The 27,444-nt window shown below is 42.7% G+C and overlaps 1 protein-coding gene across 1 annotated transcript in view; it reads left to right on the forward strand.

Annotated features, from left to right (window-relative positions):
• Window positions 1–27,444, forward strand: part of cacna1ia (calcium voltage-gated channel subunit alpha1 Ia) — a 148,005-nt gene that overhangs the window by 51,825 nt on the left and 68,736 nt on the right. The window contains exon 3 of the mRNA XM_070980381.1: window positions 23,923–24,034. Within this exon, the coding sequence (XP_070836482.1) occupies window positions 23,923–24,034 (112 nt within the window). The remainder of the gene's footprint in view (window positions 1–23,922; window positions 24,035–27,444) is intronic.

Genomic DNA, 27,444 nt, shown 5'->3' on the forward strand with positions numbered 1-27,444 from the left:
AATCAAATGTGACAGCTCACAGTCTGCCCTTACTTTGTAGATTAAATTTTGTCTTTTCAGAATACATTCAGCCATGTTTAGCCCGTGGCGAATGCTGTATAAACAACAAACAGCAAACAACTGCATGCTTGAACATGTCGGTCTATAGAGAGGGTTACTCGATGTATATATTTTTAATTGCAAACGGGTAATTAAACATTAGCGTCAACATTAATTCTAAAAGGAGAGATTCAGGATTTTAAAAAATCACAGCCTCAAACCAAATGAATCGTAAGGTTTGAACAAGTCAGGCTTCTTTTGAAAGTGCAGACTGTGCGTCAAGTGATAGAATGATAAACTTCAGGTAATTATCAAACCCGCTCTGCCTGACTTTAGTAGTAAGTGATAGAGGTTGTGTCAAAGAACATACCGTTTTATAAAGGAGAACAAACAGCTATTATGAACCCTGGCAACGCTTCCAGTCCTATTTGGCGGTTTGTAGGAAGTGTGAGGATAGTGGGAGCCGCTAAGGGATGTTTATGAATATTCTACTTTTTGATTGATCATCAGTATGTTTGAGCAGGAACCATTTGCCCACTTGCTGGCCAGGCTTTGAGGTCTGCCCTTCAATAATGATTACTTATGAGCACATTAGCAGACCAAGAAGACTCATTACAATATCAAGGACACCAGCAGATCACACGCCCTTTCAGTGCCTTTGAGCAGACTATCTGTCTTTGTGTCCTGGCTATATGTGGCATGAGCGTCATGTTAACAATTCATGGGTCACAATTATGCCGAGATCAGATGAGTCCCCTACAAACAGATGATTACATGTTAGAGGTAAAGTCATGGAAACCTTGCAGCACCTTTCAAATAGTAAAGCGGGACTGTGAACGGAGTTTCCCTCACTAGAGCTTCAGGAGATCCTGGACTTTCAAGGCGGTTTGCTAAAAAGTCATTCATCTTGCCCTGTCTGTCATGTGCGATGGCGCTCTCATCGCACTTCACAGAAGATGAATGATATGCAACTGCCCACAAAACCACAATGGTTGTAACGGCAGACTGCCATTCGAGGCCTCTCTGATGAAGAGAGAGCAGGAAGCTTATGGCCAAGCCAGTGTTCACCTGAAAGAGATCAAAGCGAGGGCTGACAGATGGAGGAATTTAATTTCTTCAAGGCACTCTGATATACGTATGTAGTGTCATTTCAAGACTGCCTAATAGTTGTAGGAAAGGCATGCAAGTGAAGGAGAAACCCCTCGTGTCGATCTGTAACGACATGATAAAAAAGCATATTGTACATTTCTTTTGACATTCAACTTCTTCCCTTTTGAGTTGATGCTCTTTTTAGTTCATTTGATTTGGAATCATAAAAAGGGACCAAGAACGAGACACACAGGAGATTTTAAATGAAGCTCTGCAATATTCATTCTCAAGCAATCTGTGGCTGTAGTCTGCGTGTTTCCAGCACTTCATGTGTACACTGACTCAACTAAAATCACAAGACATCAGATTCGGCCTATTGAGCAGAGCAGATGCATACAAATTTACTGCAAACACACGTGACGCTGAAAACGAAGGAAATGCATATGAAATGAGGAGGGAAAGATAAAAGAATGTGGGGAAAAGGGAAGGGGAGAGATGGAGCTGGTGGATGAGAGGGGGTAATTATTGTGCAGTTACACGGAGAGGGGCGGCGAGTTAGTGAGACACACTGAGTGAAGGACGAGTGTGTAACTTCACTCTGAAAGACAGATAAAACAGAGAGAGAAAAGATGGAGATGAAAACAAGGATGATAGCCCTTGGAGGGGGGGGGGGAGAAGAGAGAGATTGCTAGCTGGCACTTTTCTTGAAAAGACAGAGCGTGAGAAGGAGGGAAAGAGAGGGGAAGAGAAAGGGAGATAGTTAGCACAGTGGCAGAGTGAACTTTTGCACAGTGCCTGTCAGTGCAGAGGACGGCAGAGGACGGGTGTGTGTGTGTGCGTATGTGTGCGTGTGTGTCTGTGTGCGCATGTGTCGTGTATATGTGTGTATCCTTGCCTCCTCTTGACAGTGAGGAGGAACATGAAGTCTCTAATTGCTCTGGCGACTGCAACTTCAGACCTCTTCCACAGTGAAAGGGAGAGAGACAGGGAGTGGGAGGGAGGGCAGAGTAACACTGAGATCAGGACAAAAAAAGACAAAAGGTCTTAGTAACAGGGAGAGGAGACTAAATGAAGTTATAAAGGAACCGCATGCAGAAATCTTCAAATGGACAAATAATGACGCACCAAATACGGTACCAAATGAGAGAAATGCATGCGATGCTGAGAGAATATGCCTTAATGACAGTTTACAGCTCGTGCATCTAATATTAACAGTGCAAGAACTGTATGGGGACAGAAGGGACACAAGGTTAAGAATCGAAATGTTTCAAAGGGATATCAGGTGAAATATATTTGAGTCCATGATGCTTTAATGTTGCATCAGTAAAAAAGGCTGCCATAATATGGGACACTAACCTGCAGAATAAACAATACACAGCAAAGCTTTCAGGCATGCTATCTAAAGTGGCTATAATCAATATTTATATGAAAACAATATATCAAATGTGGAAGAAATTGCTTGTTGTTCTCAGTTTTGGTTCAATATCTGGAAGTGCGGTGCAAAAACGAAATATAATGCCTGCTTACCTCTGCAGATGTAGCGAAAATATACAGCAAAACAACATTTTTGAATGTTAAAAATCATGGGATGCGTGTTTCATGGAAAGAAGCAGGTGGATGTAATATTTTGCACAGTGTCTTGGTGATTTAGTGATTTTATCTGCACGCCTTGACCTAGTGAAAAGAGATCAAATCCACTATACACTTTCAACACTGACCCCTTCGCCATTTTTCTGTCCAGTGACCCTTACTCTCTCCTGGGGGTGTTCCCTTAATGCTACGTCAGCTCTGGAAGGGGACGGGGTGACAGGGAGATGGAGGAGAAAAGAAACAAAAGGAGCGGAGCTTTCGGTAGAGGGAGTATCAAAGAGAGAAAAAAGGAGTGAGACAGAGAGAGAAAAGCGTTAGTGACCGCTAGAGACCTGCTGAAATGGCCCTGCTTTGTCACTGTCTCACAAACACACACACACACGCAAACACACACCTACTCACACAGACCACACACACAACTCTCTCTCTCTCCTTCTCATATATAGACATAATCCAAGCTGTCAGATATATGTTACACATATATGGATCATACTCAGCCTAAATCCTTCTTCAGTGTTTTTCCACTGGCTGTGGTCTGTGCGTGTGTGTGTGTTGATGTGTGGGTGGCATCTGTCAGGGCGGATGCTAAAACCCTTCCTCTGGCCAATGATAAAAGCTCAGCCCTTGTGCGTGTGTCTGTGTGAGTATGTGTGTATGTGACCACCCAGATGTTTGGACATTAGTTGACTGCTGGTATCTGCAGCTCAAATTAGCCTTGGGGCTTAGGTCATTAAAGAACAGCTTTCAACTTACTTACTTACACACACACACACACACACACACACACACACACACACACACACACACACACACACACACACACACACACACACACACACACACACACACACACAGACTCCCCAAGTAGCTGAGTTGGTAGGTTTCTTCTAAACTCGAGACTGTCATGTAACTGAATCAGCGCCTGAGTCACTGACATAACTGCAACAAGCTCATGTGATATCTGCTCAGAGAGGGACAAACTGTCCATTGGGGAGGGAGGAGAGGGGTAGAAAAGGGTGAGACAAAAGAGACAGTGTGAGACAGTACAGGGGAATAATAAATGAGGAGATGGAGGTGAATTGTGCCTCAAGGGATGAGGGAAAGACTAAAGACATTTTCATATGCTTGCCATGTAAAACGGCTGTTGGGCAAGACAAAGAGTGTGAAGTAGCTCGGGAAGCCAGAAGGGGAATGTGTCTCGGTCTCTACACCAGAGATTCCAACTGCCAGGGCTTCTCTTTAGGGAAAACTGCTGGAGATGGTGTGAATCTCTGCACGAGCTACGCTCTCTTGTTGAAAATCCTCTTCGCTGGTGGCTCTGTGTGTGAGGGGACAGGCACATGGCATTTTACACCCCCCCCAGGCCAGCAGAGGAGCTGGCAGCGACCATGACACAAATGAGGAGCCGTGAACTCGTAACTTGGAAGAAAAGGAGAAAGGCAAAATAAACGGATGAACATGCAACTAAAACCAACTCCAAATGAACACCGCCGTTCCATGCCCTCTGCTCCTTCAGTGTTTTTGCATAGCCAGGCTCCATACTTGAGGCCAGCCATGCCGATCCAACCTTGGCCTCTCCTTTGGCCCTGTATTGTGCAGAAAAAGGTAAAAATATGGTTTTCACACTCACAGTTTGGTTCAGTGGCCTGACCCCTTGCCCTCACTTTTCCTGGAGCAAAATAGCTGACATGTCACCTCTTGTTCTTCTTCTTACTGCAACCTTACTGTATGTACTAAAGACCACTGATAATCTCAATTACGGTTCCTATTAGGGTCAAGGTTGAGTGTTTATGTGTGCTGTACTCGTGAGGATACACACAACTTACAACTCTCCATAAACACTTCTTAAGCAGTCACATCTGCACATTTTCTCCATCCTTTAACTAAGACCACATAGATTAGGATCTAAACCCACACACGTACAAATAAGATGATTCATCAGAAGTCACCAAACAACCTGCTGTCTTCAAGTAATAACCAGCATGCTATTTCTCTCACAAATGAGACTTGACAGCACAATTCTGTACAATTTAGTCTCTTGGCAGGGGAGGGGGAGAGCAAGCGTGAGAGGGAGAGAGAGAGAGGGAGAGGGAGAGAGAGAGAGAGAGAGAGAGAGAGAGAGAGCGTGTCCTTTTGGCCCATCCTTTTGGCCATTTTCCCAGTCAAACGAGTGTGAGAGGGAGGGCAAAGGCAGCCAGGGCCCCCAGAGAGCCAAGCACTGTTTAAATGATGTTATCACAATACATTTGTTTCCACTCCATCTGTTTCACTTACACATTCTCTAACTCCAGCTCCTCGTCCCTCAGTCTCTCTCATTATTTTCTTCCCTCTGCATGTCACAGTTAACATTGAGCTGACTGACGGCTACTGTCATGTGGATATGGGACCACATGTGCGCTCCTTTTTATGCGTCCATGTGTGTACTGTTGCAGGTGAGGCAGGAACATGAGGGATACTGTGACCCTTCATCTTCTTACCAACACCCACCACAGGGGCGCATGCACATGGCCCCACATCATTTAGCGCTTATTGACCAGAGTAAGCCTGCAGTACTACGGGCACTGGTGTGGTCACAAGGCCAGGACCAGTGTCTGAGTGCCTCTTAAACTGGTTTATAGACCAGATTACACCTAATTCACAGATTCTGGTCTAGTCATCAGAAAGTATCAGGTCTCTCCTAAGGAAAGTGTGGGTGATCATTGGGTTATTTTGTGATAATGCAGCAGTTTATCTGGCTTTTTTGTGGAAAGCACGTTTCCACAAATCAATTCAATCATAATTCATTATTTGCTAGATGACATAAATGCATACAAACGAGGAAAATAACATCCATATCACTTGAATCAATAGTATTTGGTGTAATTCATGAAAGCCAATCAATGTCTCTCTAAATTGAACACAGTATAGTATGAATCAACCCCCAAAATACGATGCACAAAGGATTCAGTGGATGGGAATATTTCTTCAGTATGACAATAATAAGAAGACAGACTTGCTGCTGATGTGTGAGTAACTCCTACAAATGTGCTGAATTTGCTTCCTTGCCACATGTGATTAATAGGGACCCCATCTTTCACTCTCTCTCTCACTCTCTCTCTCTCCCCATCTCTTCATCGCTTGCCCAGTTTTGTCTCTCTTCTTCTCTTGCACCCCCCCTTTCCTCTGCGTCTTTGAGTTACAGTAACTTCAGCCATCTGTAAGGCAAAGTCAGGCAGACGGAAGAGGGTGTAAAGGATAAAGAGACAAAGTGAGAGTGTCAGCGTAGCAGACATCACTCACAGAGCCGTCGGCAAGTCAGAGAGTAGATACCATGGTAAATTGGGACAACAGTGGTATTGAATGGGTGTTATTTCCTATATTTCCACTGGTACCAGTCATGTCATGTTAGACAATTTGAGGACCGTGTAAGAAAGCCTCTTAGTATGACTGAAGTTTTATGATAATTATTAATTGGGGACTTACATAGCACTCAGCAGCGCATCCATTTTAAGTAGAAGAGTGAATGAGTGAGAGGTCTTAATGATCACATCTGTATTGTGTGTTTTTGTGGTTCTGTACATCAGAGAATTGGTAACATATTGAGCACAGTATGTGTGAACCAAATAAGGAAAGACTGTAAGTTATTTTGTTGTTTGCTTCATTTTCAAAATAACATGCTTCTAGTAAAACCCCTGTTGCATCCCCCCACTCCCCCTGTGTGCGAAAGCATGTATGAATGTGTGTGCGCTTATGCCATCGAGTCTGCTCCGTAGTCCTTGCGTGCGTGCACATATTGTGCTCGCCCATACCTGAACTTGCCAACCTGCAGAGATGTGATCCCTCAGGGTGCGTTCACTGCCAGTGCTCATTAATATCAGTGGAACCAGTTGAGCTGCAATGACTGACCTTGGTTATGTTTTAACTAACCAGTGAGCTAATGTAGCCTGCGTTATAATGCTATCTGACAATCACCTAAGCAATTTTAACCTGTGTTTACTTTAAATGTGCATGTCTATGTGATATTATAGCTGACTTTAATTCGTTAAAACCTCATTGTGAACAGGACTGTTTCTAGCCTTGACCCTGCACCAGATCGTTGTTCTAATGAGACCCCGAAAATGATGGTCACACATGACTGCTTTCTGCATTGTGGTTGAAACATTTATAGATACTGAGACACACACAGCTTGTCCCCTCTCGAACTCTGACATCGCCTCAAGGGAGGATTTAACCTTATAGCTCAGGCAGAGAGGGATGAAACTGCCTGAGATAGAGGGGAGGGGAGAAAATAAAAGATGAAGCAGTTCCATGACTGAAATTGCTGCTATTTAAACAAATGGAATTATGAGAGAAGAGAAGAAAGTTCTTTTGTTTCTTCATCTTCAATTTTTGTCACGGCGTCGTGAGTTTCAATGGCTTTTTTTGCTGCTGTTGCCATTTTTGAAGAAGGAGCATGAGATTAAAGAGGAACCCTGTTATTTCCACTGAAATAGTTGGCAAAGGGTGCACACATCCTTGCACATATCTGTCACATCTTACAATTCCTCGATTTTTCCCGTCATTCTACAATCAGACAAGTCAATAATGACATCAGTGGAATAATTGTTGCAGAGGTATTATTTTGTCATTGTTTTATTTAGTACCATAGCTTTTAAATATGGTTCAATTTAATAATTAGTAAGCCTATTGCTGGTTTTCTTAGGCATTTTTTCCAATATTGCTAAGCTTTACAATGTGACAGCTGCATACTCACACTTGGGAGCTGCTCGGTACAGACACACTCTTGTACCGATAACTACTGAACAGCACCACTGGAGCCTTTGAGGTTTACAAATCCTGTACAAGGGCACCTTGATGGCTCAGAGACAGGGGAGCATCTTGCATCCACCTTCCCTGCCTAGTGTTCCCTACCTGCGCCAAGACTCACTCGAATACTGTTGATGTAAAAATGCGCTGTTATTGTGCCATTGCATAATGTTTAGTCTTAATGTTTGATAGGTAAACCTACTGTCCCGCCCTCTTTTTCCTCATTTTGTTTTAGTTAGCGTCCTGGCAGAGAGACTTGGCAGCTGTGCTCACATTGTGCCCTTCACAAGTAGGCTGCTTATCAGGCGCATTAAAATGAGGGAATAGCTGTTTGACTCCTATAATGACACAATGAAAATGAGAATAAGGGTTGGCGCTGTGGAGAAGCTTGGAAGCAGAACAAATGATAGTTTTGAGAGTTGGGAGTGATATGCAGTAGCATTGCTAAGCTAAGCTGATGAATAATGCATAGCAAAACAACAGTTTGACTCTTCAGGAAAATGTTGTTATGTTGCCCTAAGGGAAAAAAAAAAGAAAAAAGAGAGGAACGGATCCGGACTCTGTGGCTATAGAATGTAATGGCATGCTATGTTGCGCATTATGGTTTCAGCAGCTCATGCTAGCAGCTTTTAGCTGACACTGGTGAGTTACTGAAAAAATAAAGGAGGAGATGGAGACAGGTGTGTGTTTGAATCCAAGTGTAATTGTGTGCATTGTGTGGAGCAGTTTAATGGAGGTCTGGGAATGTATGTGCCGGCAAGGGTGTGTATGTGTGAGCAAGTGTGTGTGTGTGTGTGTGTGTGTGTGTGTGTGTGTGTGTGTGTGTGTGTGTGTGTGTGTGTGTGTGTGTGTGTGTGTGTGTCAGGTAGTAATTAATAAAGACAGGAACATTGGCTCTCCTGCTGTGCTGACATGCCTACAAGAGACTTGCCACCAGTCCAAACACTTGCACACAGGAGATAAAGCCAGACTTATTCCAATCAACTGCACCGGGGCTAAAACTTTCTCAGCCTGTTACAAAGTAAACTCAGTCTTGATTTAGCCAGCTGAGCTTGCTCTTAATTTCAGTGTCCTAATTTTGTACACGCTTCACCTGAAGGTAGCGATACAGAAAGGCTGCTATGCATTATTGAGTCCCTTCTTTGACTTCATTTCAGCCTAGCAGCACATGTGGATTAATATTGTAGTAGTCTGATAAGGACAAAAAATGAAGGATTGGAGTAGACAGTGAGAGAATGGGGTGTGTAGGCTTAGTGCCGTGGTGAGATACTTTATTCACCTTCTGAACCCTTTACAAGAAAGTTCTAAACAAAGTTAAGTTGAAGACAAATGCCAAAGCCGAGTCAGGGTAAAACCACTTAGGGGGATGTGAACTTGCCGGGTTCAGCACACCCTGCGAACTTACCACTGGACTTGCCGTGTGTGTTCCACACTTGCTGCAACAGAAGCAATCTGAATTTTCTGAAGTCAACGAACTGAGAAGAATGTAAAAGAAAATTATGGTTTATGGTTTTTATGGTGATACAGATGATGAGGAATCGTGCATGTGTGTTTGTTGTGTGAGCACCTGAACATAGCTGCTTTCAAATGTCCATATAGTGTATTAAAAGAGGAGAAAAAAGGGGGTTTTCTTTTAGTATTTTTATGTATTTATTTTATAGTTTTTTAGTTAATTTTAGAAATGTATACTTAGAGGATAGTAAATAATTTTATCCAATGAAATGCTCAATTGAGAAGACATCTTTCACTGATGAGATGAAAGATGTCAGTGGAGCATGTGTGAGCATGTGTGTTTTACAACCTGGATTCTCTGTGTAAAACACAAATAAAACAGAATGTGATAACTTGCTAATCCTAGTTGACATACAATCAGTTGAAAACAGCACAAAGACAATATATTTAATGTTTGACCTCATCAACTTCATTGATTTTTGTAAATATATACTTATTCTGAATTTGATGCAGCAACATGTTTCAAACATGTTGGCACAGAAGCAACAAAAGACCAGAGAAGTTGTGAAATGCTTCAAAAACACCTGTTTGGATCATTCCACAGGTAGACAGGTTCATTTGTAACAGGTGATAGTATCATGATTGGGTATGAAAGGGACATCCTGGAAAGGCTCAGTTGTTCACAAGTAAGGACATAAGCCCTTCTCTCTAAACCAAATGAATGATAAAAACAGAAAAAAATGTAGGATTTTTATTTCCCCGTCAACCAGACAGAAATCCTTTACCGACAGAAAGCAGTACAGAAGACGGGGTCACAAAGCCACCACTCCCATAACGTCAAAGAAAGGAGGAAAGGAGTAGTGAAAAGAAAAGCAAGGTCAAGGGAAACAAGGACAGTGTATGTGTGTGCGTGTGTGTGCGTGTGTGTGCGTGTGTGTGCGAGTGTGTGTGTGCATGCGCAGAATTTTTTTTTTCCTCTGTCTCATTTTAGTATTTAATGTTCATGTTCATGTTTTATCGTGACTGCAGTCACTTTTTATAACAATAATAATGATAAAGCACGGTACCTTTCAACTGAAAAACTGACGTACAACATGGAACGTCAGCACGCTCTGAAGCACAGGGTGACTATTGGCATTTCTCATGAGAACATGTAAAAGAACATAACAATAGCTCACTTCTACAACTTGAAAGTGGAAGTTAAGTTTATGTTATATTTCCCTTGGATTCGGGGGTTTTAGTCCACACACAACCCACTGAGAAGGGGTTGAGCCTGTCAGTCATGCTGCTGTCAGTCACCCTGTATCCTTGAGCCAGGGTGCCTTCTGGCTTATACTTGGGGAGGTAGAAGTGACTGCTTTGGTGATTTGGGGCTGGTAGACAGACTGTTGCGAGAGCAGGAGCTGAGTGGGAACTGTCACAGCAGCTCTACTGAGCCTGGGGTAAGATTTAGGCCACAATAGCACTTTTTTCCTTTGGTATCTGCTTGGGATCACAGTAGGCTGTTGATTTAGAATAAAGCATTTGTGAGAACAATTAATTAAAATAGCTAGAGGTATATGCATTTTTCCCAGTCGTCTTCCAATCTTGCATTATCATACATGCATATATGTATTTAGCAATAAAGAAACAAAATGATTGTTAAAACTTTAGTTTTAGCGACGTTAGAGGCATGGCTCCAGTCCCCCATGGTCGAAGCTAAAATGTCTCAACAATTATTGGATGGGTTTGCAGATATCTATCGTGCCCAGGGGCTCAATCCTAATTACTTTGGTGATCCTTTGACCTATCCTCCAGCGCCACCAGCAGGTCAAAATCACTTACCCTGTGAAATATCTCAACTTCTACAGCACAGACTGGCCCAACATTTAATACAAATGTTCATGGTTTCCAGATAATGAATTTGAATGACTTTGGTGCCCCTCTTACTTTCCTTCTAGTTCCACCATGAGGCTTAACATTTATGCAAATTTAGCATGCTAACATGCTAAGCAGAGACAGTGAATACGGTATGAACATTATATGCTGCTTAACATCAGCCTGTTAGCGTTGTGAGCATGCTAGCATGCTGAACTCTTACTTTTCTTCTAGTGCCACCATGAGGCTTAACATTACGCAAATGTTAGCATGCTAACATGCTACTGTAAGCAGAGACAGTGAACACGTTATGAACATTATACGCTGCTTAACATCAGCCTGTTAGCGTTGTGAGCATGCTAGCATGCTGAAGTTGGCGTTTAGCTAAATTATTCATGTTTGCCTCTGGTATGTGGCCTTAATTGGGCACATTTCCACACATCAGGCTGTCAAACAGAATGACTCTCCCCCATCATACCCTGACACTTCAAACTCTGCAGAACACAGACTGAGAATCTTTGTGTGTGGACTTGGCCAACAAGGCTGATTGTGATGCTACTAATTTGACTAATTTGTTTGTCCAATTACATTGTGTTAAGAAATGTAAGCATTGCCTGGATTACAATGTTGTATTTTTTCCTGGGGTGAATGAACCACCAGAGTGGATGCTGTATTACGGACACAACTTGATTGCAGTTCGCACATAAAAATTCACTTGAGAACCACTGTGCACGACTCAAGTCAAGGCCCAAATCACACTCTTTGCTCTGTAATGGAAAGCTATGTAATGAAATTTTGACATTTCCCATTCCACTATCAAGAGATTAAAAGATGCTGTTTGGGTTTGCTTCAACACTATCAGCACACAATACAGAATGACTAACAGTAAACAGAGAGAGGGAGAACCTTCACCTTTCTGCAGGAAAATTAGCATCACAAATGGCTGGATCACAACCTATTGGTAATTCTTTTTGTTCTTGGTGTCTCTCTCTGTCTCTTCACTCACATTCACTCCCACTCTGTGTTGCCTCATTCATCTGAGGATACTCTCGGCTTGTTTGTTCCCCTTTCATGAAACACCTGTGAAACTCAGGGATCCACTCGCCGTGCCTGCAATTACAGGCGAATATTTGGGGAGCCTGACCAATCACAAGGAAATCAAACGCCAGAAAGAAAAGACACACAAAAAAGTGAAGAGAAGTTGATGCCATTCACGTGTGGTTTGAAGAGCGGGCAGTCCAGCTTGTGTGCAAATGAGAGAGATCTTCCAGACTGTAGGCCATGCTGGCTGACAAGTGCATATACACAATCACAATTAACATCAAATTATAAAGAACAGAGCGAAACCTCTGATTACAGTGGGTTTCTCCTGTAATCGCTGCCACGACCAAGCCCCTCTCTCATTTCCTTCTCTTACTGAGCCCTCAGTCGTTTTTCTCCCTCTGTTTGTAACAAGGGATCATGTCAGCCCATTAGACCCCTGTTGAAATATGGATGAAGAGATGAGAGGGATGAGGGCTTAAAGTTCCCCTCTCAACCAGATCCTCTTCATCCCCATCTCCTCCTTCTGATCTCAGTTATCCTCACTCTTTTCCGTTCTTTCAGAGAGAGAGTGATGAGGGGGTTGTTTGTCTACCAGTCAGAGTAAAACCTGAAAGTCAATACAGTTCACGTATCACACACGCTCTTCTTGGGAATTATCTAATTGCTCTGACAATGTGCTGACTCTGCATGTACAAGTCTGTGTTTTTAATTGTCTCTCGACGTCTCGGTGATGGAACATAGTCTTTTCTTTCACCAGATGTTTAATCAAATTTAACTGAATAGTCCACCATGCAGTATCATTCTGGTCGGGGTTACTTAATTACAATTTTGGTTTCAGTTCACCTGGTTCATCTCAAGTAAAAAAAACACGTATTACTGTATGAGTCCATATGGACATATTTTCATATTTCATATGCTGCATTATGTGGCCTCTCAAACTTCCCTGAAAGACTTCCAGCATGTCAGATTCACCCAGTGTTATTGTCCTGGCTGTGCTGCTCTTTTTCTCTTTCGGTCTCTGTTGCTGTGAAATGGACAAGTAAGTAATGAAAGGGGCTGAGGTACAGATTGAAAGAGACAGTTTCAAGAAAGATTATATGTTACAGAGATGGCAAATATGTATGTGATCATCAGGATGGCAGATTTGTCAGTTTTAAAAGGTGTTATTAATGTTTGAGCTCTTAAAGTAAGAACCTTAAGCCCACAGTTCAACTGGTTGACGGGTCACTTGGCGTATGACTGTGGACTGTCTGTTTCTAATAGTGTCTCTTTTGTCAGTCTGCTTTCTATCTTTTGTCCTTGCACAGTAAGCTCAAGTACAGTGTGGGCAATTATGAGGAACAGGAAAGACATGGACCATGAATGTGGGCCCTGAACCTGAAGGCCACTGAACCTGCACTTCACTCTCCTTAAATGAGACAGCCCCACCTCCAAAGGTTTTGTTCATTGGAGTGTTCCTCATCAGGAGTAAATATCTAATTTCTGATATCCAGAAAGGCTAACTGGACTAGCTTCAGATATAAAGCCCACCTGTTCAAGTCCAGTTGCACTTGATTTGATTGATTTATTGTGATATATTTACCAGTGACTGATGACCACCTGTAATTGAATACATGGTATGGACTATGATGTATGTGCTATAGAAATGCAGAATAGGGACGATCGTGCCGCTGAACTGGGACACAGGCTTCAAGTTGATCTATAAGCTGCTTCTGTGTTATAGATGTTCCATACACTGAGACCGAGCTAGTCCACAGCAGACCCACAGACGAATGAGAGGTAAGGGGCGATGAGAAGTGTACATCCTAAGCTCTAACAGGACTGTCAGGCCATTTCATAACAACAGTTTGAGACACTCATTCACCCACTGGAAAGACACTTCCTGTTTGTCTTTGCTCCGAGTGCTCATGTTGCGAAGGCAAACAGGTACTTCTGATCTCAAGATACTGGAGAGAAGCTGACAATGACCGCTGCTCCTCTGACAGTCGCTTGCTGTCGTAGCGGCTGTAAGGAGGTGGGAAGTCGGTGGAGAGATCGCAAAGCAGATGGTATCACCATGTGTGTCCAGTCAAGTTGCTACCGAAGACTAAAAGGGGTTCAAATAGTTCTTGCATTTGGAGACAGACTTGATCGTCCATAGTGCTTCTTGATGAGCACCAAGTGTGCAATAGTTGACAGTTCAATTTTTTTTTTTTTTGGAAATGCAAGGTTTTTACTTGTGACAAGAGATAGAATACATTACAGACAGAGAGAAAGACAGATGGCTGGAGGGAGGTTGAGAGCTGGTGAGGATGGTCGCTTGTCACATCAGAGTCTGACTAGTCCCTGCAGATGTCAGCAGCATAGCCCTGTCATCGCATCTCTTTTTCTTCCCCTCTCTCTCTCCGCCCTCCTGTTTCCAATACTCTGACCCTGTGTCGAATTCAAACTAATGGCTTGTGAGTACACTGCAGGCGTCACTATCCAGTAACCCACCAAACTCTCTGGTCTTTGTCTATTTCCCTTCTCTTGCTACCTTTTCCCTTTTTTCCCTGCGCACACCTCTTTCAAATTCCTCCACTCACTTCTTTTACCAACATTTTCACCCCTGACTCGCCTCTATACTCTCCGTTTATATTGGTCTCCCTCTGTCTGTCTTTCACTTTCCTCTTCTCCATCTCACTGAGTCATTCTGTTCTCTCTCACTCTGTCTCTCTCTTTCTCTCTCTCTCTCTCACACACACACACCAGCGCAGAAAGTATTGGCTTATATTTCCCATGGTGTCTGCAATACATTCAGCTTCAGTTGCGGCAGCAATGTACTGGAGCAAGGCACCTGCTGTGCTGAGCTGATATGAGGAGAAAGACAGATACACAGTCACACAAATGCAGACACACACGCACCATGAGCTTTGAAATGCTCAAATATGGATGGAAAATGTAATCATCCTCTTTCTGTAAACGCAGCCACTGCGCATAACTAGAAACTTCTGCACAATTACAATTTTTTACTGTTGCCCACATAGAAAAGTGCTTACAAACAGCACTACAAACAGCGCACAAAAAACACGTACAGGCTCACAGACATGAATATTGACACACACAGTTTGTGTTGTCTCTGTGGCTGAAGGCAACCCGTCTGCTCCCGTTGCCTTGGTTACAAGCCATAGGCTTGTCTTGAGAGGTGCTCTGGGTCTTTGGTTGCCAGGTCAGGCTGTGTGGTTGGCACTGTATGTGTCCGCCTGTCTCTGCTTCCGTCCATGCTAGCCATATGTGTATGTCTGTTTATGCATCTGTGTGTTTGTGCGTGTATGGAGCTGCTGTATATGTCTGTGCGGGTGTGTGTGTGTGTGTGTGTGTGTGTATCGCAGTAGCAGAGCGCACCACAAATTATGTGACACTTTCACCAGCGAAAAACGAATCATGAGAGCAATTATGAAATTAGATTGCAGTTTCTTGGATTCAGTAATGAGTCCACTCCCTTATGTTATTGTGGCATAATTGCTTATTTTTCTGCAAAAATGGCAGACAAAGTGTTTATTATTTGTGAGAGTTGGGACGGGGAGCACCGCTACTGCTCATACACATTTGAATCGAGTCCTACAGGTTTGCTAATTTTTGTGTAGCACTCCTGTCAGTACAACAGTCCATCGCCCAACCCTCAATGAGACAGTCCCATGCTTCTCAGTGGAGCATGCCTTCACTGATTTCACAGGGTTAGAGTTAGGGTACAGAACACGTAAGGAACCTCCTCATTCATTTCTGCTGACTTCTAAGCTATAATACTAGATCAAACCTGACTGTGTACTCCTCTTGTATATTTAAATTGACTAAAAACACAGCCCACATGTCTCCATATTGCTGAGCTTTTTGCTGACGTTGTATTATGTGCAAATTTTCCTTCAAGTGCATGCTTACAGAGCAGCCAGTAATGCTTACATTTATCTTTTGGGAATATATACTGAAAACCAATCTTCCACGTTCCTTGTGTGTGAGGTAAAGCAGAAATTAGGCAAGAAAATGATTAAAGTAAATTAACTTATTCAATTTCTTAACTTTTATCTTGTTCTGAAGATGAGAATGAGTTCATAAAAAGCGTGCTTCAGTTGATAAAGGTTAAATTGAATAGAGAAACAGATTAAAGTCTTGCTGTTCATCACTACTCTGCCGCTAATCATTCATTCATTTCCTATTATTCATTGACATTTGCACTTGCCAAAACAGGCAATGCTCAATTACAGGTGACACTCATCACTGTTGTCTGTGTACCTCCTATACTTTAGCATTCCTGTTATAAACAGGCTATTGGAGGATAGCACACACACAGGTTTAATTAAAAACAGCCGAAAATGAGAGATGCAACAAATGATGCTGGGCTGCGACACTTGCTGCAAGGAACAAGTCAAGCAGCCGCAGTGAGTGAGAGGTTGTAGTGTGTGATCTATTATTGCCATTGGCTGGAGCACAGTACGTGCCAATGCAGACAATAAATATTCACACCATGACAAAAGTTGAAGGATGGCTGAAAGTAGAGTGCTGTGGAATAATTAAGTGAAACTGAGCTCGTTTGAGCAAAATCTTTCTTTTGCAAGCCAATGAATTCTGTAATGCTATCGGCTTTACTTTTGTGAACTTCAGTGCAAATTCACCTGTGCAATTACACCTCAATAAACCTCCTTTTTGTGTTCTGCATCATTTTTATGTACCCATCTATGCCTTCTGTTCATGGCCTTTGGCAACATCACTGAGGAAATAACTGTGGAAATGTGCTCGTGCTGTATGAGTACACACTCAGCATTGATCACATTAGATCATCACCTTGACTTTACGTTTTGTACTTCATGCTGTACCAGAGTGTGTGTTTCCTTGAATGAGGAAAGTGGCACGATATCAACTTTGTGCTGTGCACTCTGTGCTGAGCCCCGTTTACCTGCACGACAAGATACTCAGGGTATAAAGCAATCGTCTGTGCGGCCTGCTAATTTTTCATGGTGCTAGAAGGCAAATCTATGGTCCTTGGACTTTGAGACCCAATTCTATTCACTGCATGACACACACTTTTCAGAAAACTGTTTTAATTCGAGGAAGGGCTTATCTTAAAGACCGCCAACATTGTTATCGAGCAAAGACGGATTTTTAGTGCAGGAAAATATGCAAAAATATAATTCCTCAAATTTCAAATAGGGTTTTGAATGGAAGGGGGCGATAGTATGTGAGCAAACTTTTCTTGGGCTGGCAAAGTGAAAGTTACATTCGCTGAGACAAGCATAGCAGCACTAACAGAACATATACTGCAGTTTGCTTAAGGCTTTTAAGATGGTGGTTTACTTGTTATTCTAGGTGCTATGCTGTGCGTTTGCCTCTTTGGCTGGAGAGCTTTTGGCCCACCAGTAGGCAGACGGAAAGGCTTTCTTGGGAACATTAAGTACTCTCCAGCATGGTCTTCTGTCATCATTAAAGGTTAAATGTGGGTGTTTGCACAGATGTTATGGATAGTGAGGGGTTTTCTTCTTGCTTCTTGTCCCTCAGCTGTATGTCAGCAAATGACTACTCATACTTGATGAAAAGGTGACATGTATATGAAAAGATAGAGATTAAGCAGGAACCAGCAGGAAATGTTGAAGCACAAATATGAGAGAGAAGGATGGACAGAGAAGCCTCGTGGACCAATAGGGAGGAAGAAACGAGGCCAAGCAGCCGGAGGGTCAGACAGAGAAAACCAGCCTACGAGCCACCGGGACAGGCGCACAGATAGACTCATTGATCAATTTTCCCACAAGATACTAGGAAATTAAGTGGGATAAAAAGAGGAATGAGAGCAGAATGAGGTAGGTGGGGAGATCCCTGGCAGTGTGCCTCACTACTTCATCATGGAGAGGAACGCAGAGAGATTGGCAGAGAGAAAGGCAAGGGCGCAATACAGCAGCTACAGAGTCAAAACAAACGTGACTGTCTGATGCCAAGGACAGTGGGCAGACACACTCTTTATCAACTTGAACACTGGTTGACCTGGAGATCAGTCCACGCCGACGGATTCTTCCCCCAGCAGCTGGGACCCTCCTCACCCCGTAGCTGACGTAGTGACACATGCCACAACTATGGATTCCTTTTAAGACAGTCAATTTGAAAACACACACAACTAGATGGGACAGTGGCTGTCACACAAAACAAAAAAAAACATGGTGGAGGAGGATGTGTGTGACTGTTTCTGTGCATGTTTCATTTGGAGCAGGAGTGCTGGAAGTACTGGTTTACTAGGGCTACACATAAGTAAGTGTGTGTGTGTGTGTGTGTGTGTGTGTGTGTGTGTGTGTGTGTGTGTGTGTGTGTGTGTGTGTGTGTGTGTGTGTGTAACAGTGAGTGACCTATCATGCTGTGCTCTCATTGGGAGAAGAGACAGGCACAGGCTTCACTGCCACAGTGAGAAGCAGAATGTCATTTTGATTCAGGCTGAATGAGACTGATCCTGAGGGTTTTCACAGGAACACACACACACACACACACACACACACACACACACACACACACACACACGCACACACACACACGCACATGCGGCCACTGAGGAGGGGAGCTCTGTCGAAAAGCCTCATTGTAAATTACAGAGATCTCATTCAGACATGAGTCATCCTGTTCTTAACAAGCGCGCACACACACACGCAGCTGTTGATTTGGTGCATCCATTTAATAGAGTCATTGCTACATTTTCCATGGATTATATAAATGCCCACACTGAAACACACACAAACCCATTATTTTGACTATTTTACTGCAATGAAAAGAATCATACAGAAATAGAATTTGGGTCTTAAATTATTTACAGGGATAGGAAGCCAACTTATTATGCAGCCAACTTCTGAAGGTCTTCTTCCTGCTCGGTCTTAGTGGAGCAGTCTTTATGACATAGACTGTGTTATAAACAGCGGACGGAGCTTCTGTGGTTTGTGAACTACTGTTTGGAAGCCTTCAGCTTGACATGATGGTTGTTGCCATCTTGTTTTTTTGAGGGCAGGAGTGACCATATTTGGACGAGAGGGTGGAGCTGGGGAAGATATGCACTGCTACGCCTCTATCCTGATTGAATCTGACTGAGAACTGGAGGACAAGCTGTGGTAGCAACTGAATAGGTATACTGAAAATTGTAGACATCTCTGTATCCATTCAAATGCTGATATCAGTAGCATGCAGACACACAGACTTAATATTGTGCAAAGCATGTTTTGTTCACGTGGGACCTTGCAGAAATTCAAGTTATAGTCATGTCACATATCAGACTATAGCTGGTCTCATGGTTATTCTCAAGTTTAAGACTGTGATTCTGTGTTTAGATGCCACAGCCAGCAAGGAAGGAATGAAGAATTTCCATTGGGACACAATAAATAAGAAATGCACTCAGGTAATAAATTGGTTTTACACATGCACCAGAGCCCTCCATTTTAACATTTTGATTATTAGAATAATTAGTTTTTCTTAAGATGTTTTCCTACTAAAGGTGTGGAACATAAGGTCAAACACAGGCTTCTTTGCTCCACCTTTTTTCTACTTGAATGCGTCACTAAGGCGGACAGAGAGACAAAGACAGAATCAGCGACACAAAGTGAGGATCCTGAATTGTTTTGTCCAAAAGAGAGACAGGAAGCTTGATAAAGTTGGAAAGCCTGGAATAGAAAAAAAAAAAAAGGATGAAAGAGGGGGGCAAGTGTATGACGAAATCTGTATTGACACAGAGGGACAGGCATAAAAATAGATAGAGACACAGAGAAGAAGAAGAGGGAAAAGATGAGAGGAGGTTAAAGACAGAGAGGAGGCCCTGTCCACATCCTAAGAAGATTATACATGCAGGAGCGAGAGGAGAAGACTTGATGCTAAAGAGACAGAAAGACAGAGACGGACAAATGCAAGCTGAACCCGCTCAGTCACACGTTGACAGTCTCTGGGAGGATTCTTGAACATTCTACATCCCACGAGTAATAGCTTTAAAAGAACAATCAAATTAAATGCTGCAGCTCAATAACAGCATGCCTCCCTTCCTTTCTCCGCAAAGCATCCGTGGTGTCACACTCAGTTAGTGCCCTCCCGACATGATTAGGGAGTGACATGACCAGCCATCAGCTAGCGCTCTGGAATCAGCTGGGTGTGAGTCAGCCGCCTGCTGCTTCATTTCCCCGGAGAGGGAAAGGTCCGGGGTCAGTATGACAAAGAAACTGAACTCAAACCAGCACTGAGTCACGTCACATGTCAGTGCAGAGGCTGCTGATACTGTTGGCTTTGATGGGTTGAAGGTGAGGAGTCCACAGGGGTGTGAGGGGTGGTGTTTTGCATATAATGAACGAGTGTGGAGGAGGTTGCATATTTTCTGGCAGGCTTGTGTTCTTAAACTCTGAGCAACGAAGAGATGGGCAAGAAAAGTTCAAAACGGGCACTGTGCATCGACATCGCCTCTGTCCTTTGTCTCCTCTCTTGTGTTGGTATGTTGCTAAGCCCCAAACAAGTCTTCTCCCATGCTTTTTGCATATCTGTGTTTATTTCTTTTCTCAGGCAGTCTGTCTCGCTCCTCCTCTCTCTGCAAGTTCATACTGTGCTTCTGTTCTTGGCTCTTGCTTTGCTAGCACAGAACCTCAGGGCAGGTTCTTTAGTTGAGCTATGGGAGTGCTACACACACACATACACGTTCATTTATACACACGCACGCCTGATTGATTTTTCATTGCCTGTCGAGGTATAATGTGTCCCAAAGTGTTTGCGTTTGTTTTTGCTGGGAGGGCAAAATTGTCCATCGTTTGCTCTGTCACACTTGGGAATGAATGAAAAGCTGAGAAAAGAGAGAGATGGAAGGGAAAGGGGGCAGAGGCGACAGCTGGGAAAATTGAAATGATATCGAGGGAGAGGAGCTACAGAAAGAAAAAGAAGGAACACTGTAACCCGAAGGGAGTCAGGCCCTCAAAGAAGGGGTTGGCGCTTCGATGAGGAAGCTAAGAAAAGGCACAGAGACTTCACGATAATATTTCTTTCCACACGTTGTTCTGATATTATTTCTTCCCATTTCACTGTGTTACCCCCAGAGAGAAGTGCTAAAGAGATAGCAGAGAAAGTGGAGAGGAGCTAGCAGGATGGAGAGACTTACAGATTAATGTGTGTGTGTGTATGTGTATGTGTGTGTGTGTGTGTGTGTGTGTGTGTGTGTGTGTGAGAGAGAGAGAGAGAGAGAGAGAGAGAGAGAGAGAGAGACATATTGTGAAAATGAATAACAAAGATGTCGCACACTTAATCCCTGGACAAAAGGAAACAGTGTAGAAATGTGTGCTGCAAGAAGCATCGACGGTGGAACTTTTCTTAAAAGTGCACTTAACATTTCTTTCGAAGATGCTTGAGCTTCAGATCACTTTATTTTTCATTTTTAAGCTTTATCTTTTGTTCTTCAATATTTCGTTGAATTAGAAATGAAGCGCGTCCCAGCGCACGGCAGGTTCAGTGAGAGGTTACCCGCTGACATGAGATGAAACACAACTGATAGCCAACTCTCGCTTCAGTCTTTTCATTTCAGCGTGCACAAAGTTGCACATTTTCTCCAGGATTTTGTCCGGTTTTTGTTTTAAAAGGGAAAAAGATAAAATATTCTGTAAATGTGTTCATGCACTCCACTTCATCATCAGTGACACAATGCATTTTTTTCATTCAGGAGATCACAGATAATGTGGACTGCTTTGGTGCGAGGGGAATAGATTGAGCAGATGTGTTTATGCAGATCAGGGATACAGCATGCAATTTTGCTACTAGTTTTATCATAAAGTCATGCTTTTTTATGCCCAGGCCACCTCTTATCACAAATGCTCAAAGAGATTTAGACACTAATTTTTGCGGCAGAGGTGTTCAAACAGGTTTCTCTAAAATCACAACCAACCATTGTACTATATGTTGGCTTTTGCCTTACTCACATTGGTATATATCTTTCATGAGTACAGCTTGGTAGAATTAATGTAGGGTTTATATTGGGTTGGATTCATTAACATAAATCATTTCAGCCATAGTTGCTTGTAAAATTCGTCAATGCCTTGGATTGGTCACACGAACGTGCTTGCAGCTCGAGTTGGGCTGCATGCAGCTGTGCCGTATGCCACACAGAGACACATTTCCCACATCAAACTACGAGTGAGCATAAGTTCTGCTAGTGCAAAGTTCATAGAACAAAAGACTTAAAGCTCATTGTGTGAATACATAAAGCAAGACAAAAAATAAAGACTTAAGAGGATGGAGTATAGGACTAAGAACATAAGCTGTCAGCTTAAGATATGAAAGAAGTGAAATGCTGTAAAATACTTTTGAACTACACGACACACACACACACACACACACACACACACACACACACACACACAGAGTTCATAATATAAATTTAGGTTATGATTTTCCTTTTTCATTTTTATTCACATATGAAAATATATATCTTATATATACATATAGTGCAGTCTGTGCATTAGTAAACGTGGTCCAGGTGTAAGCCTGGTTGTAAATCAAACATAGTGTTAACTATGCTTGTGAAACAATATTTTAAGCAAAATAATGTATTTTATTTGTATTGTAACTATTTCTAAATTGTTTATGACATAAAACGAAACAAATCTGTGCCCATACTGCTGTGTCATTCACCATTTTAAATAAATATCACAAAAGGTGTCCTGTGCCTTGGCAGGCGGTAGTATTTACTCTGTCAGGTCTGATTTCGTGACTCATACTAGTCATGTAGCAAAAAATAGCTTGGCTGGAAACATACTTCTCATCTTCATTTTCATTGATGAATTGCTCACTGGCAGTGTGGCGACTCTGTGACCTCGTAGCTTGCATGATGTGTTGCGTACATGCCGTGAATGAGTCAGTTCTGCATACACTGAAATGTGGGATGTGAATCTGTCTGTTTGTTCGTACTTAGGTGAACAGAAGAAAAGGCGCCAAGCCAAACATTCATAAAATGTTGAAAGTAGTCTTGACAGTACAACACTGTATTTTCAAAAAAGGTTATATATAGGTGTGGGTGTGTGTTCTTTATTTAAATGTGTGGCAATATGCAGCAGTATTTCTCCAAATGTATTATTCAGAATTATTGTAGAACAAGACCCTGTGAGACAAGACTGAGAAATGGTGAACAATGTATAATGTGAAACGAATGCCATCGTACTTGCAAATGTCAGTCAATCTTATGTTGTATAAAATGAACTAAAGCAAAATGACAATAATACTGACTGGATCCTCTCAGACCGTCAGAGCATGTAGCTTTTTCCACGCTTTTTTTGAAACCATGGCTGTGCTGGTTTATCCACGTTTGAAGTTTCTTTGGTCTCTGCTGGGACATCATCCTCATGCCAGGGCTACTGTATCCTGTTAACACGGAGACAACCCACCACCCACTTGCTTTGTGCGGGACTTAAAACAAACGCCCCCCACATGCTGAAGCAGGCTGAAGCCTGCATTGGACAGAGGAGTGGATCAGCTTTTCGAGGATAAAGACACTTCAAAAGTCACTGTTATCACAAGTTAGCTTGAATGTACACTACTTTGCTTATAACCTGCATTCCCACTATGTTGTATTAAACACTACTGAAGCTGAAGTGCCCCTTCATGCGCTGTTAGATTTTTAAACCGGGCTCGTAATATTTGCAGATAACTTTTGAATGAGGGGATGAAGAGAGAGGTGTGAATGAGACGTGCAGGAGGGATGACAGGGACGTAGAAATTTAAAGTAAAGAAGTTCAACTTGATTCAAGATTTAAGGAAAAGGATAAAGAAGGAAAAGTTAAGTTAATTTAAGGCATATTGTAAGATAATTTAAAACTGAAAATTTGAAATCTGCCATAAAATGATTGACAGGTCTTTTAAGGGGACTAAGACTAAACAGTACTATATTTTATACTATATATAAATGAATATTATCTATTATATAGTGTTTGAAACATGTATGTCCATCTGTCCATGCATTACCTTGACCCACTCTTTCCTTTATCACTGCAGCCCAGCTTGAAGCACATACAATGTGTGTGTGGCTGCACATTTCTCCTCAGCTGCTATGCTCCTTAACCCCAGTTCTGTTAATACGTGGTTCGAGAGGATTAGCATCATGGTGATCCTGCTCAACTGTGTGACACTGGGCATGTACCAGCCCTGTGAGAACATCGACTGCACCTCGGACCGCTGCCAGATACTGCAGGTAAGGTACACCCCTGTGTGTGCGTGTGTGTGTGCGCGTTTGCCCGTGTGAGTAAGAACAGCATGTCAGCGCACTGATGAAGAGATGCAACAAAACAATCAATTATTTGACGTGAACTCAGCTGTGATGCAGACAAACAGTGCAGCTAGAATACTTCCCTCTTGGAAAGTTTATGTTTCCTCGCACGTTCTGAACAGGGAATTGGGACTTCATTTGTTTTAATATAGTCTTGTGGAGCTGCATGTGATTTTGTCACTTCGTGATGAGAATGCGCTTGTGCAGAAGAGTGCCAGCAGTTGAAATTGCTGTTGTGGATGAGCACAAATGCCACAGCCGACAAAGTTTGATCCACAGGTTTTGATTCTGCTTCTGCTGCAATTTATTGTTTATTCACGTCTGAATTTTAGCCTGTACTGATGAGACTTTGATCTGCTCAGAAATGTCCCCAGAAATGTACCACTGTACTGCATAAATGCACTCAGGTGGCCCTATGGGATGAATTTTAATGCAGTTATTCTCTTGATTATCAAGATTTTCACCTAACAGGAAACACTGCACATCACTCTCAAGATGTAGTGAAATCTTTGTAGATGAGTGATTTCATGTGCTTTCCTCTCCATCGCTTGTGGACCTGATGGATCCTCTAACAGGTCATTATTGACAAAAGGAGTAACAGGTTGAGCTTTATTCTTATGATATGTTAAAGCACAGAGTATTTTGTTGTATTTGCTAATGCTAATATTGTGCTTTTGTTTCCGTTTGTATGCCGTGTAGGGCTGATGTGGGTTATGTGTCACTACTATAATTCGCCATCTGGCTGAAGACTCAGAATGTGCCTCTGGGATTGTAATTGCTTTTCATTGAAGGAAATTTGGCAGGCTCAATATCAGGTGTGATAAGGATGACCTAATTCTGCCTCACACGTTTTTCTATTTTTTTTATTTTTCGGTTGGTCTTGATCTCCATTGACAGAAAATCAGTACAGTAACCTGCGTTGAGGTGTCTGCTGTTGTTTTGTCCCGTGTGCTGCTGCTCTGTTGACCGATCATACTGCCGACACCACATTAGGGTGGATTATTATATCAAATTAACCCACCCAGAACAAACTGTAATAGGTTTATTTGTGTCATTGGATTTTCTCTTCACTGTGCAGAGATTTCATATAAACATTCATTGCAGTTTTACAACAGCTTCACCAACTCTCTTCCTCCTCCTACCTCTCCATCCAGTACCATCTTTACTCCTCCCTGTGTTCCCATTCCCCCATCCTGCACTCTCGCTCTCCCTCCCTTCCTCCATCCTTTGTCTCTCTAACAAGCATATTGTCTCCCCAGGTAGTGTGAGGGGTCCTGTTCTGGTGGTTGCTAATGGAAACAGGAAGGATTTTGCTGACAGAGCTGAGATTGTTAAAGTGGCCCTCACGTGCTTCTCTGGCCCCGCTGTGAGATGCAGCGTCCCCACCTCACTTCCTGGAGTTAAGAGACAAAGCAACAACTACAGACAATGCAAACAATGCCAAGGGGTGTGTGGGGGGTTGGTACACCTTGATCAGGAGTAGTTTGACATTTTGGAAAACACACCTTTCCCCTTTTTTCCTCCTCTCATATCTGAAGGGTAAATATGTAGCTCCAGCAGCAGTTTAGCATGAAGACTAGGGTCTGGGCTAGCTAGCCTGGCTTTGTCCAAAGGTAGTCTTCACTGGTTGCCTGGTGGCCACAATGCTTCAGGAAGTCACTACCGTCAGCTGAAAAAATAATACTGCACATAGTGCGTAAAACCACAACACAATATGTCATTTTAACACTTAGTTTTTTTGTACTGATTAAAACAAACAAGATATTGCATGTAAATTGGTGAGCTTTGGAGGTGCCGATAGGCAGATTACATTACCTCCAGACAGAGCCAGGCTAGCTATATCCCCCTGTTTCCAGTCTGTACTATAGTGCTATGCTAAGCTAACTGCCTGCTGGCAATAGCTTAATATTAGCCATACAGATATGAAAGTGATAATTCTCACATTAAAGTCAGCAAGCAAGCAAATTACTGTATTTCCAAAAATCCATCCATCCATCCATTTTCTATACTGCGTATCCCTTTCGGGGTTGCGGGGGGGGCTGGAGCCTATCCCAGCCGTCAACGGGCGAGAGGACCGGTCGACAGTCGATCGCAGGGCACAAACACACAACCATTCACACTCACACTCACACCTAGGGGCAATTTTACAGCTACCGTTTTAAATTACAGGGCTCATCAGGTGGAAACTGTCCCCCTAAAACAATTAGGGTTGTTGTTTGTCCAATGCCTTAGCACGTAGAAGCAAACTATCTGCATGGCCAGTCACAACTAGCAGTGTAATTTGGGTCCTCTGATTGTTCAAGAAATATCAAAACCTGACATCTCCACATATTCATATGTGGTTTTAATTTGATTTGAATGAATGACACTATGAAATGCAAATAAAAAAGTTAAATGATAATATTGGTTCGGATATTTTAATGAGTATTTCCAGTTTAAGCCAAGAAGTTCACAACAGGTTCACAGCCAGAAGCTGCCATTGAGGGTGAAAATTCATACTCATTGTACGGAGGTGGAGGTCCTCTCAGCCAACTCTGGCCCAATTTAAGGCATGTCTGTATTTGCATAGTCATCTCGCACAAATGCAAAGTTGTTATTCTACCTAAAATGAATTTGGATGGACTCATTATACCCTTAAAGCAGCACCTGTTCAACCTTTTTAAAGGAGCTTCAAATGTTCAGACGCTTTGTAGAATGACTGTGTCAGCTCCTGTCCTGTTTGTCAGCGAGTGTGAAACGAATATTTGTCCTCATTGTGCCTTTGGATTTATACACTGATTACTCTTGTCATTTACTCATTCCACAAGTAGAGTAAGACACACATGCATATTTCATTTTAAATGGTCCACCGTCACCATCCTGATGACCTACTTAACCACGTCGGCTCCTCCTGCCAAATAAGCAGCACGATGACAGCATATGAAGTAGCTTCCACACCAGCTCCTATTTCAAATCATGAAAAGGCCCATCACAAGACAGCCTCAACCTCTTTACAATCATGTGAACGATAAAACCTGATAGGCTGACTGAAGAGGAAGCTGGCGCTAGTGACAAATAACTATGATGAATTCATTCCCCTTTCACTCAGAGTGGAGCGCGACAGGGATCCAACTGGTGCAGCCAATGTCGGATTACATGTGAAGCGTGCAGGCTGCATTATTTATCAAAACATCATTTAAACAGCATGTGAGACTGATCTTCTCATCTTTCCCATTGCATGCTGCCAGCTCTGTATGCTGTCTGTGTGTGTGTGTGTGTGTGTGTGTGTGTGTGTGTGTGTGTGTGTGTGTGTGTGTGTGTGTCTGTGTGAATGTCTGCCAGTGAATGAGCAGAGG

Source organism: Chaetodon trifascialis, chromosome 15 (genome assembly GCF_039877785.1).
Source record: "Chaetodon trifascialis isolate fChaTrf1 chromosome 15, fChaTrf1.hap1, whole genome shotgun sequence".
Taxonomy (NCBI): domain Eukaryota; kingdom Metazoa; phylum Chordata; class Actinopteri; order Chaetodontiformes; family Chaetodontidae; genus Chaetodon; species Chaetodon trifascialis.